At 44.9% G+C, this 14,040-nt stretch overlaps 1 protein-coding gene across 2 annotated transcripts in view; it reads right to left on the bottom strand.

Moving 5' to 3' along the window:
* ADAM9 (ADAM metallopeptidase domain 9) overlaps positions 1-14,040 on the bottom strand; it is a 111,929-nt gene that overhangs the window by 25,241 nt on the left and 72,648 nt on the right. Inside the window, exons 17-18 of one of the 2 annotated variants that reach the window (XM_081171385.1) lie at positions 6,986-7,066; positions 1,140-1,245 (exon numbers count right to left, since the gene is read on the bottom strand). In XM_081171385.1, the coding sequence (XP_081027511.1) occupies positions 1,140-1,245; positions 6,986-7,066 (187 nt within the window). The remainder of the gene's footprint in view (positions 1-1,139; positions 1,246-6,985; positions 7,067-14,040) is intronic. The other variant, XM_081171386.1, reaches the window with a different exon arrangement.

Here is a 14,040-nt window from a genome sequence, read left to right on the forward strand (position 1 = left end):
GACAAAGAAACCTCCTTGTGCTCTGAAGAATTTAAGGATACAATTTGCGGTTTTTTCCGCTGAACTCCCGATGGAGTTTATGTGTAGTTTGTTGGTTCCTGAGGCCTGTACCACCATTCCTAGATACTTGTAGTTTGTGACTTGTTCTAATTTATGACCTTGGAGTTCCCAGCTTCTAAGCTTTGGTTTCCCCCCAAAAGTGAGTATCTTGATCTTTTGATAGTTGATTTTGAGATGTTCAGATTCGCAGTATGCTGCGAGCTTTCTTAGTGCTCTTTTGAGTCCAATGGGGGTTCTGGATAGAATGACCGCATCATCGGCATATAGCAGGACCGAAATATGCCGATTTGCAAGCTTCAGCGGGTGGAGTTCTGAGTCATTGAGTGCAGATACTAAGTTATTTAGATAGAAATTAAATACTAGAGGGCCAATAGGCACCCTTGCCTGACTCATTTGAAGGTTTTATTGGGTGCGTTTGGTGTCCTAGGCGGCTGCACCTGACTCTAAGAGCCGTGTTTGTGTGCAGTGCCTGAATTAGGAGCAGGAACCTTCTATCTATATTGGTACCCTGTAGTCTGTCCCAGAGTCTGGTTCTGGAGACTGTATCAAATGCTGCTTTTAGGTCAACGAAGGCAGCGTATAGTGAGGCCTGCCCTCCTGATTTGTATTTGTCGATGAGATGTTGTAGCGTAGGCAGTGATCGGTCGTGGACCTTCCGAGTCTGAAGCCTGCTTGTTCTATTGCCAGGATATCTTCATTCTCTAGCCATTCTGTAAACTTATTAAGGAGGTGCTTTGCGTAGAGCTTACTGATCACACTTAATAGGCTAATCGGCCTATAATTCGCTGGGTCCCCTCTGTTGCCCTTTTTATAGATTGGGACTATTATGGCTGTTCCCCATTCCCTTGGGATGCAGCCAGTGTCATCTATGTAAGTGAAGAGGGTGGCTAAGAAAGGTGCCCACCAATCCGCCTGTGCTTTTATCATTTCTGGTGTAATGCCGTCTGAGCCTGGGGCTTTGGCCGTTTGTAAGCCACCACCATACCAGCCAAGGAGGACTTAAGCTACTTGGAGCAGCTGTCATTTCCCAACCTCCATGCGTCACCAAAGACAGGAAGGTGTGTGGTTCAGGTACTTGCCATTGTATGGAGGTCCACTGTCCAGACTGCCGCCATATCCTTTGGCATCACAGTAGGGAGGGGCCCACCCCGGGTGACAGTGGCAGTTCTTATTGCTATTGCACACCTGTTTGGATGAAAAGCAGCAAGCAAAGAGTGAAAAATAAATACAGTAAATGGACAAAAGTACAAAGAACATAAAGGTAAAGGTAAAGGGACTGACCATTAGGTCCAGTCGTGGCCAACTCTGGGGTTGCGGCGCTCATCTCGCTTTACTGGCCAAGGGAGCCGGGGTACAGCTTCCGGGTCACGTGGCCAGCATGACTAAGCCGCTTCTGGCAAACCAGAGCAGCGCACAGAAATGCCGTTTACCTTCCCGCCAGAGCGGTACCTATTTATCTACTTGCACTTTGACGTGCTTTCGAACTGCTAGGTTGGCAGGAGCAGGGACCGAGCAACGGGAGCTCACCCCGTCGTGGGGATTCGAAACACCAACCTTCTGATTAATAATAATAATAATAATTTATTATTTATACCCCGCCCATCTGGCTGGGCCTCCCCAGCCACTCTGGGCGGCTTCCATAAAAACCAGAAATACAGTAAAATGGCAAGTCCTAGGCTCTGTGGTTTAACCCACAGCATCACACGCGTCCCACAAAGAACATTACTCATATTGAAAACATACATTACTCATATTGAAATACTGCCCCTCAATGAGTACAAGCTTTCATCAGTAAAACACCACACATCCACTTCTACACTGCTTCACACATTAAACTATGGGTAGGCAAACTAAGGCTCGGGGGTGGATCCAGCCCACGGATGGTCCAGGAATCATGTTTTTACATGAGTAGAATATGTCCTTTTATTTAAAATGCATCTCTGGGTTATTTGTGGGGCATAGGAATTCCTTTTTTTTCCTTTTGAAAATATAGTCCAGCCCCCCCCCCCCCCACAAGGTTTGAGGGACGGTGGACCAGCTCCCTGCTGAAAAAGTTTGCTGACCGACCCCTGCATTAAACACTTGTTTCTGTCTGAGACTCGGGAAACATCATGACAGGAAATGAGGCTGCCATCGGGGGTAGCAGCGGAACTGACGATTCGCCGTGCTAGAGAAGAAACTATTTTTTTTTAAAAAAAGTTTAGTTTCTTCTCCCATTAGATTCTCAATTTTTTTAGGGGTTTGAATACCCCTGCGTCTCCCCAGGAAAAAAGCACTGAGTAATACCATATTATTATATATCAATGGAAATATAATTTAATGAAGAATGTAATGCAATGACTTTTATGAATGATTATTAAAACAGCAGTCATAAAGAAGAAACCTGAAACACAGAAAAAATGAGATATACAAATACCCTCACCATTTCAGTTAATACTTAGTTGAGTAACCTTTAGCTTTAATTACAGCCTTACAACGCCTTCCCATGGAGTGAACCAAGTTTTTTAGTCCTGCAGCTGTTATAATGTGAAACCAAGATGGAATTATTGCCTCTATTAATTGGGTTTTATTGCTGGGTTGCTTCTGACTAGCAAGTTTCTTTAGTCGGCTCCATAGATTTTCAATTGGGTTAAGGTCTGAGCTATGTATTTGGGGGCATTTACATTCCCATTAATGACGCAAATTCTGCCCACACCTTTTGCTGTCATACAACCCCAGATCATAACACTATCTGGGTGTTTCACAGAAGGATGTAAATCTTCTCCAATTCTTCACCTCACATATTTCATGCCATCACTACCAAGCAAGGAGATTTTGGTCTCATCACTCCAAATAACACTGTCCCATTCTTCTGCTGTCCAGTTAACATGGGTTTTAGTCCAGTTTAACCTTTTCAACCTTTGTTTGAGAGATAACAATGGCTTTTTCCTTGGAATTCTAGCATTTAGACCATATTCCTGTAGTCTGCGCCAAACGGTCCTTGCACTCAACTTCACATTACATTGCCCCATGTCATCTTGTATAAACCCAGATGATTTTCTTCTGTCATGTAGCCAGTTTCTCAGTTCTTCTATCGTCACTTGCTGTTGTGAACCCTTTCCTACCTTTACCAGTCTGATTTTGTAATCTCCTTTTACCTCTTCAAAAATTTAGGAATACCACCTTTGGTTAAGTTTCCACCAATTTTTCTTCTAATTTCTTCATAACTGTAGCCTTGTTCACTTAATAGTACTATTTTACATTGCTTTCTAGGTGACCAGTCAACTCTTTGCACCATTTCTTTAATTATATTATGTTTTACAAGAACACAAAAACCCCAACCAACTTGATAGCAATCACACAACACACTGACAAATGTCCTCCTCTCAGCTCCAGTACATAACATCAGTAGCTGAATCCTATTGTGACCTGACTGAATCACTGCCAAAACAAAAGGGGTTAAGGGAGACTTAGAAGTGTGGAGAAGGATGAAATTAATTCTTTGGGGAAGAATATCTGCTGTAAAGATGAATGTGCAACCTAAAATGTTTTTATTTCAAACAATCCCGGTGATCAGAGGAGTGGGTCACTTCAAAGAATGGCAATAAAGGTAAAGGTACCCCTGCCCATACGGGCCAGTCGTGTCCGACTCTAGGGTTGTGCGCCCATCTCACTTAAGAGGCCGGGGGCCAGCGCTGTCCGGAGACACTTCCGGGTCACGTGGCCAGCGTGACTAAGCGGCATCTGGCGAGCCAGCACCAGCGCAGCACACGGAAACGCCGTTTACCTTCCCGCTAGAAAGCGGTACCTATTTATCTACTTGCACTTAGGGGTGCTTTCGAACTGCTAGGTGGGCAGGAGCTGGGACTGGAAGACGGGAGCTCACCCCGCCGCGGGGATTCGAACCGCCGACCATGCGATCGGCAAGCCCTAGGCGCTGAGGTTTTACCCACAGCGCCACCCACGTCCCCAACCTAAAATGTTGTTTTTACTTCGAACAATCCCGGTGATCAGAGGAGTGGGTCACTTCAAAGAATGGCAACAAGTATTATCAAAATTTATCTGGTGGGGGGGTGGAATCAAGAATCAAATACAAGCTTCTAAAAGATACAAAAGAAAGAGGTGGTTTCTCTCTGCCAGATTTGAGATTATATTATGAAGTGTCCTGTCTATGTTGGTTAAGGGATTGGAATCTGTTGGATTGGAATCTGTTGGAGAACACAGATTTATTAGACTTGGAAGGTTACGATAATCAATATGGATGGCACGCATATTTTATGGTAAGTAAAAGTGCATAAAGGATTCCTGAATCACACAATAAGAAAATAAATTTATGAGTTTTGGAACAGATATAAAACATTGGAACGTAAAACCCCTTGGTGGCTCTCCCCAATAGAAATAATAGTGGTAAATAAGTTAAATATGAAAGGAAAGTGGGCCACGTATAGAGATTTACTGATAGAGATAGTAAGTCAGTTAAGATTAAAAACATTTGAAGAAGTAAAAGAGTTATTGATGGATTGGTTGCAATATCACCAGGTAAATAATGTGCTTAAGGAGGATAAAAATGGTTTTGACACAGTAAGATCTAGGTTTGAGATAGATTTACTGGATGACAAGCGGAAAATACTTTAGAAAATGTATAAATTATTACTGGAATGGCATACCAAAGATGAAGAGGTTAAATCTGTGATGATACATTGGCCTAAAGATTTTGGATATAATATTCAATTAGAATCATGGGAAAGGTTATGGTAGGAAGGTATTAATTTTATTGCATGTAGTGCACTTAAAGAAAATGTTATGAAAATGATGTATAGATGGTATTTAACACCAACTAAACTTACCAAAATGTATAAGACGATAACTAATGAGTGCTGGAAATGCAAATAAAAGGAAGGTATCTTTTACCACATGTGGTGGACTTGCAAAGAGGTAAAGGCTTTCTGGGAAATGCTATATAATGAGTTAAAGAAAATGTTTTAAAATGCTTTTGTTAAAAAAACAGAAGCCTTTTTATTTGGTATAGTGGGTGAAGAAATCCCAAGGGAAGATAAAAGACTGTTTGTGTATGCAACAACTGCGGCAAGAATTCTTTTAGCCCAAAAATGGAAACAACAAGAAGAACCAACAAAAGAAGAGTGGCAGATGAAGATGATGGACTTTGCAGAACTGGTTGAAGCTGCCAGGAAAAATCTGAAACCAGCAAGATCAAGCATTCCAAAAGGATTGGAGCAAATTTCTACGGTATATTGTAAGCAATTGACATCACTAGCAGGGTTGTTTGAAGACTTGTAATGAGAAATTCTCTACCTTTCTGTTTTGTTTAGTCGTTTAGTTGTGTCCGACTCTTCGTGACCCCATGGACCAGAGCACGCCAGGCACTCCTGTCTTCCACTGCCTCCCGCAGTTTGGTCAGACTCATGCTAGTAGCTTCGAGATGGTGTCCCACCATCTCGTCCTCTGTCGTCCCCTTCTCCTTGCCCAGCATCAGGGTCTTTTCCAGGGAGTCTTCTCTTCTCATGAGGTGGCCAAAGTATTAGAGCCTCAGCTTCACGATCTGTCCTTCCAGTGAGCACTCAGGTCTGATTTCCTTAAGAATGGATATGTTTGATCTTCTTGCAGTCCATGGGACTCTCAAGAGTCTCCTCCAGCACCATAATTCAAAAGCATCAATTATTCGGCGATCAGCCTTCTTTATGGTCCAGGTCTCACTTCCATTCTACCTTTCTATATTTATTTAAATTTTGAGTTATTTTTTAATGCAGGGGTCAGCAAACTTTTTCAGCAGGGGGCCGTTCCACTGTCCCTCAGACCTTGTGGGGGGCCAGACTATATTTTGAAAAGAAAAAAAAAAGGACGAATTCCTGTGCCCCACAAATAGCCCAGAGATGCATTTTAAATAAAAGGACACATTCTACTCACGTAAAAACATGCTGATTCCCAGACCATCTGCGGGCCAGATTGAGAAGGCGATTGAGCCGGATCCGGGCCCCGGGCCTTAGTTTGCCTACCCATGTTGTAATGTGTGTAATTAGAATCGGAAAACGTACAAAATGCAGTGATATAAAGTTTAATGTTGAAAGCCATGAGGTGGGGGGGGCGAGTTAATAGGCTCTAAAGAGCCAGGGATGTAAAGTGGAGTGCTTTAAAAAATGGAAAATAAATAAAAATTATATATTGTGGAAACCTAAGCAAGTTGTGCTTCCTTTTTCTGGTTATTTGGCTGTAACTTTTGATAGAATTCAGATAACTGAACAAACATTGTTGCATTACATTCTTCATTAAATTATCTTTCCATTGATATATAATTTTATGGTATTACTCAAAAAGAAAGTGGTGTTATGAGCCATCAAATCTCGGAATTTCACTTTTTCCAAAAGGTTTCCACAATTTTGGCCATTAGTGTAGTATGTTTAGTGTTAGGGTTTTAGTCTTATTGTAAGTTATTGTAAGTTTAATTAAGTCTGCTGCAACTGGATTTCTTATGGACTGTGCCAGTTCTGAAGATATATGGATTTGTGATTATTATGCTCATTTACCTTCAGTAGTAAAGCTCTGCTGGATGAAGTACCTCCCGTCTATTTTGGGGGAGTCCTGCAACATGTTTCAGTTTTTGCGAACTATATGCTGCAGTCTGCTCTGGATCAATATGAGCAGCATCAAATAACAAGCCAAGTCCACCCATCCAACCCCTGACATAATGCAGGTAGATAAGGGCAGAGCATCAAAGGAACAACCAGAAGCTTGAAGGGAGCTCTCAACTGTTCCTTTGCTGGAGCTCCTACCTGTCCGTCATTCAATGGAACCATGTCTCCCTCCAGCACCTTCTGAAAAAAGGGGAAAGGAAGGCCCAAGAGAGGAGGTCAGAACAAAACAAAGCATCAAGTCAGTAACCCCTGGAGAAAGCACGGTCTAGAAATCCGGCGTGGTTTTGTCAGCTTACCCCTCGTCCATTGCACTGATGCTCTGCATTGCAGCTGTAACCCAAAACAGAGACATCAACACATTGGTAGTGCTTACATATCTGAAAGAAAGGACACACAAATCCATTATGATTGGGACTGCAAACCTTAAATTCAAGTAAGTGATGTGTCTGCCCAATCTAAAGTTTCATTTCTAAAGCTTTCCTCACAGATCAAAATCCCCTCTCTTGCAAATGATCTGTTAGGATTAACAAGGAAAACTCACACAATGGGCCACCTGAGACATCCACTGCACATTTGGTGGGCCGCTCTTAACAATCCGTAGCTCCATTAAGCAATCTACAGACAGAACTGAGAGCAAAGTTATACCCTTCCATTTGACCGATGAGAAAGCAAAAAGCAGTTCTCGCATTTGATCCAGGATCCTTCAAAATGAGAAGAAGCTGTAGCAGGTACCTCTGCCTTGGAGCGTGAAAGGAGTTCTGCCCCCTCAAGAAGGGTACACTCGGGACTTCCAGTTAAGGCAGCACGGCGGACGCCATGGCAACGAGCAGCTCCTGAAGCCAGCCAGAACTTACAAAGCTACCTGGCTGGATCCTGGGCTGCTGGAACTGCAGCTGCCAGCGCCGCCAGCACCGATACTGGAGAGGAACTGGGGGTGCCTGGAACAACCGCAGCCCCCCCCCCTGTGACCTTGATCGAGCCGGGACCAAGGGCATCCTGCCAGCCGAGGTCAGGAGGATCTCGGAGCCAGCACAGAAGCAGGAAGCAGGAGGGGAAGGAGAGAAAGGAGCCAGACCCCACCGCTTCTGCCTCCACCACCCCCAGAGGGAAACCGGGGCATCTGGTGCGCCTACCGAGAGAGCCACAGCCTCCATCCCCCCCAACAACCCAGCGGAGCTCCGAGGCTGGAGGGACCTCGGAGCCAAAGCAACAAAGGGAAAAGGGGGGGGGGAGAAAAGAGGAGGAAGGGAGAGAGGAGCCCCGACCTTGCCGTCACCATCGAAGAAAGAAGAGGAGAGCCTGTTTGTCGGTCTGTTTTTGAAGGGGGAGCCCTTTCTTCCCCCACCCCTCCTTTAAAACAAAACTTTTCCCCACACCACTGCCACTGCTAGTTACCTCTCCCTCCCCCACCCCTCCTCCTCCTCCTCCTCTTCTTCTTCTCCTCCTCCTCCTCCTCCTCCTCCTCCTCCTCCTCCTCCTCCTCCTCATTTCTCCTCTTCCTTCTCTCTTTTTCTCCCCCTCCCTCTCTCCATCCCCCCTTTCCCCCTCTCTCTCTTTAAAGAAAACACATACATACACACATACCACTGTATTATACTTTTCCCTCTCATACTATAGCTAAAACTACCGCTGCAATCTATTACCACTGTTATTACTCTACTTTCTCTCCTTCTCTCTCTTTCTTTCCCCCTTCTGTCTTCCCCTCCCTTTTATTTTACTCTAATTTCCCCTTCCCCCTCCCCCTCCCCCTCCCCCTTTCTTTTTCTTTGTTTCTTTTCTCTTTTCTCTTCTTCTTCCTCGTTTCCCTCCACCTTTTGCCTATATTCTGTTTTGTCTGGTCCTGTTCCTGAACACATTCCTAACCCCACCTTCCACCTTAATTGGACCCTAGTACCCCTTTTGTGTATATGAGTGTGCAGGCGTGTACACACAGGTGCAGCCACAAATAACCCCCCCTAAAACACACATTTCCCCTGGCCCCACCTCTCTGGTCTCTTGCATCTCTGCCTGCTAACCCCCCACCCTTTTATGTGAACTGTCTACCCCCCGCTCTGGCAGCACCGCTGAGGCGACCACAGCCTAGACTCAACACAAATGGCCACCTAATCCGAACGCTCTGTAAAACACCAGTCAACGATGCCTGTTCAGCTCAGCAACCCAACAACATCCAGGAACCATCACCACCACAACGCCTAACCGCAACACGCCCTACTCCAAGAGGATGCCAAGCAGGCCTCAAACCAAAACCATTAGGGAGATTGAGATGACACCAACCAGGGACATGGCAAATAGCGCTGAGACCACAACACCCCTTCAAGATGACGACCACCCAACAACTAAACGAGATCTGAGGGAAATGGAAGCGAGATTAGCAGAAACACTGAAGGCCACAGTGGCTCCCCTGCAGATATTAATCAACGATCTAACCTCCAAAATGAAAGCTCTAGAGAACAAGAACCAAATGCAAGAAAGAATAATAGAGCAATACCGGGAGGAGAACGCACGCATCAATAAGAAATTGGATGAACTGGTAAATCACCTGGAAATAGAAAACACAGAAATGAGAATCAAACAAACGGACATCGAAGATCGCAATAGACGTTGCAACATCCACTTCCACAACTTTCCTGAAAAAGCAGAGGAGAAAAGTCGAGCAGACCTAATTGTACGCTGGCTGAAAGATACAGTCCCAAACCTGACACCTGAGGTAGACGACCCGGAGAGGACTCACAGAGCCCTAAAACCTATGCCAGTGCCCCCCCTCCCAAGAAACATCATCGTGTGCTTCACACAGTACAAAAAGAAGGAAGAGGTATGGAACAACCTCAGAAACTCAACCAACCTTCGATATGGAGACGCCCCCATATTGGACTTACAGGATTTATCTCAGGACACCCTAAATCAGAGAAAAAGCCTACGCCTGTGCACCCAGTGTCTCCAACAAGCAGGGATCAAGTACCGATGGGGCTTCCCATTTCGACTCATCGTAACAACCAACACAACACAACAAACAGCTACCAACATACCTGAACCCTTGCAACTACTGAAGAACCTCAAACTCAACCTTCCACCGGAATGGCAACCGACAAACCCACCAAGTGACAGCCACAACCATGACGAAACAACAGCAAACAACTGGATGACAGTAAAGAAGAAAAAGAAACAACAGACAATGCAAACCAATACAGTCAAGCACCACGCACAGAATCATCCCGCTGGCCATATGACACAAGAAACCAGACCAAGATTAACCAAATCAACTCATCGCAGATGGACAACCCTACAACAACAACTTCAGCTGAATGAAGCAACCGGAAAAAAACACAAACGAAGGAGTGGTGATTCTCCCCCCCTTCCCCCCTCCTCTCCCCACCGAACATAGATATAGTTAACACCATCAACATCCGCCCCCAGCCCTGCACCTGCACAGAAATCCCCACCCCAACACCAGTCCAGACCTCAAAACACATTCCCCATCACCTAACAACCTATAACCCACACCTTCAGCATCCCCCTACTCCATACTAAGGAAAAACAACTCCAACCTTAATAACACAACCCACAAAAAGGCTAAAATATGATGCCCAATCAGCACAATGGTGGCGCCAGAACATACCAACACCCACATCCTCACCCCAACACACCAATGATGTTGCTAATAACATTGGCAACATTGCTTATGAACCTTATACCCGACATTGGCGTCACAAAGATGCTTCACCCCATCTCACTGATCATCCCCTATCGCAAACAACAGGAGGGATGGCCTGTCCCTGTACATGGCCCTCCACACCAGCTGAGACCTAGGACCAACCAGCTAAATGCCAAATGGCCCAAAATACCCCAAACAAACACATATATGACTACATATAGGAAACTCTCTACAACCTACCCCCTACTCTCTACCCCAAATCTAACTCTAACCCCACTAGTCCCCCAATCACCACACTCTAGATCAGCGCAATCCTAATGGTTCATTAAACAATACAGTGGTTGGGAAACCCCATCAAAAGAAAATGTATCACCTCATACATAAACACCATGAAACTGCACATCACCTTCCTACAAGAAATACACAACCCACCCAAAGGGATCAAACTCCTGAGTGACCCCCACTTCAGTCAACAGTGGGTTGCACGGGGCTCAGGGAAAGCCCATGGCGTAGCTATAATACTTAGTGGAGACCTGAACTCCACTGCCACAACAGTCCTAAAAGACAAAAAAGGCATTCATTTTCACTAAAGGGACACTAGATGGCAAAATTAAACTGACAATCGGCTCCATATATGCCCCAAACTCAAAACAACTAGAATTCTTTCAGAAGACACTAAACAAGTTCCTCTCCTTCTCTGAAAGGGAAGCAATCCTAGGATGTGACCTCAACCTAAATATGAAAGGCATATGCCTGAAAAACATTCACCCTACAACCCCATGGGCAACCTTCCTTTGAACGAAACCCCCAACAACTAGGGACTCTTACAAGTTACTAAGAAAGTTAAAAAACAGGTGCCTCTACGACATTTGGGGTGAGCAAAACCTGGGAGACACGAGCCATACATTCCAATCCGGATGCCATGGTACAACGTCCAGACTGGACAGCATTCTGCTCACACAGGGTCTAATCTCCTTAGCGAAATCAAAAAACATAGGTAACATTAAAATCACAGATCACGCTCCAGTTGAAGTCACCGTTAAAATAGGAGAGGGAACACAAACCACCCCATCATGGCCCTTCAGCCCCATCCTAGAATCATAGAATCATAGAATTGGAAGAGACCACAAGGGCCATCGAGTCCAACCCCCTGCCAAGCAGGAAACCCCATCACAGCACTCCTGACATATGGTTGTCAAGCCTCTGCTTAAAGACCTCCAAAGTAGGAGACTCCACCACACTCCTTGGCAGCAAATTCCACTGTCAAACAGCTCTTACTGTCAGGAAGTTCTTCCTAATGTTTAGGTGGAATCTTCTTTCTTGTAGTTTGGATCCATTGCTCTGTGTCCGCTTCTCTGGAGCAGCAGAAAACAACCTTTCTCCCTCCTCTATGTGACATCCTTTTATATATTTGAACATGGCTATCATATCACCCCTTAACCTCCTCTTCTCCAGGCTAAACATGCCCAGCTCCCTTAGCCGTTCCTCATAAGGCGTCGTTTCCAGGCCTTTGACCATTTTGGTTGCCCTCCTCTGGACACGTTCCAGTTTGTCAGTGTCCTTCTTGAATTGTGGTGCCCAGAACTGGACACAGTGCTCCAGGTGTGGTCTGACCAGAGCAGAATACAGTGGCACTATTACTTCCCTTGATCTAGATGCTATACTCCTATTGATGCAGCCCAGAATTGCATTGGCTTTTTTAGCTGCCGCGTCACACTGTTGGCTCATGTCAAGTTTGTGGTCAACCAAGACTCCTAGATCCTTTTCACATGTACTGCTCTCAAGCCAGGTGTCACGCATCTTGTATTTGTGCCTCTCATTTGTTTTGCCCAAGTGCAATACTTTACATTTCTCCCTGTTAAAATTCATTTTGTTTGTTTTTGCCCAGTTCTCTAATCTGTCAAGGTCGTTTTGAAGTGTGATCCTGTCCTCTGGGGTGTTAGCCACCCCTCCCAGTTTGGTGTCATCTGCAAATTTGATCAGGATGCCCTTGAGTCCATCATCCAAGTCGTTGATAAAGATGTTGAATAAGACCGGGCCCAAGACAGAACCCGGTGGCACCCCACTAGTCACTCTTCTCCAGGATGAAGAGGAACCATTGATGAGCACCCTTTGGGTTCGGTCAGTCAGCCAGTTACAAATCCACTGAGTGGTAGCATAGTCAAGACCGCATTTTACCAGCTTCTTTACAAGAATATCATGGGGCACCTTGTCAAATGCCTTCCTGAAATCAAGGTAGGCTACATCCACTGCGTTCCCTTCATCTACCAGGCTTGTAATTGTGTCAAAAAACGAGATCAGGTTAGTCTGACATGACTTATTTTTCAGAAATCCATGCTGACTATTGGTGATCACAGCATTCCTTTTTAGGTGCTCACAGACTGTTTGCTTAATGATCTGCTCCAGAATCTTCCCTGCTATTGATGTCAGACTGACTGGGCGGTAATTATTTGGGTCCTCTCTTTTCCCCTTTTTGAAAATAGGGACAACATTTGCCCTCCTCCAGTCTGCCGGGACTTCGCCTGTTCTCCAGGAATTCTCAAAGATGACTGCCAGTGGTTCTGAGATCACATCTGCCAGTTCTTTTAATACTCTTGGATGCAGTTCATCTGGCCCTGGAGACTTGAATACATCTAAACTAGCCAAATATTCTTGTACTATCTCCTTAGTTATTCTGGGCTGTGTTTCCTTTGCTGAATCATTTGTTCCAAATTCTTCAGGTCGGGCATTGTTTTCTTTATCGGAGAAGACTGACGCAAAGAAGGCATTGAGGAGTTCAGCCCTTTCTGTGTCCCCTGTTTGCATTTCACCATCTTCTCCTCTGAGTGACCCCACTGTTTCTTTGTTCTTCCTTTTGCTACGAACATACCCATAAAAGCCTTTTTTGTTGCTTTTAACCTCTCTAGCAAGCCTGAGTTCATTCTGTGCTTTAGCTTTTCTGACTTTGTGTCTACACGTGCTGGCTATTTGTTTGAATTCCTCTTTGGTGGTTTCCCCCCTTTTCCATTTTTTGTACACATCCTTTTTTAATCTTAATTCAGTTAAAAGTTCTTTAGATAGCCACCCTGGCTTCTTTAGGCACCTTCCATGTTTCCGTCTCATTGGTATTGCCTGACTTTGTGCTTTTACTATCTCCCTCTTAACAAACTCCCAGCCATCATGAACTCCCTTTCCTTTTAGTATTGCTGTCCATGGGATCTCACCCAGCACTTCCCTAAGTTTTATGAAGTCGGCTTTCTTAAAGTCAAGAAATTGAGTCCTAGTATGCTTGGCTGCTCCTTTCCGCTGTATAGTAAACTTCAGAAGAGCATGATCACTCGCGCCTAATGATCCATCCACATCTACCCCACTAACCAGGTCATCAACATTGGTTAGGACCAGATCTAAAATGGCTGTTCCTCTTGTTGCTTCTCCCACTTTCTGGACAATGAAGTTGTCTGCAAGGCCAGTGAGGAATCTGTTTGACCTTATGCTCTTGGCTGAGTTTGACGTCCAACAAATATCCGGGTAATTGAAGTCCCCCATTACTACTATCTCCCTTCCTTTTGCATGCTTGGCCATCTGTTCCAGGAAGGCATCATCTATGTCCTCCGTTTGGCTTGGGGATCTATAGTAAACTCCCACAATGAGGTCTCTGTTATTCTTCTCTCCCTTAATTTTGACCCAAATGCTCTCACTTTGGCTTTGAGGTTCTAAATC

The sequence above is a fragment of the Podarcis bocagei genome (assembly GCF_964188305.1).
Source record: "Podarcis bocagei genome assembly, chromosome: 15".
Lineage (NCBI taxonomy): Eukaryota > Metazoa > Chordata > Lepidosauria > Squamata > Lacertidae > Podarcis > Podarcis bocagei.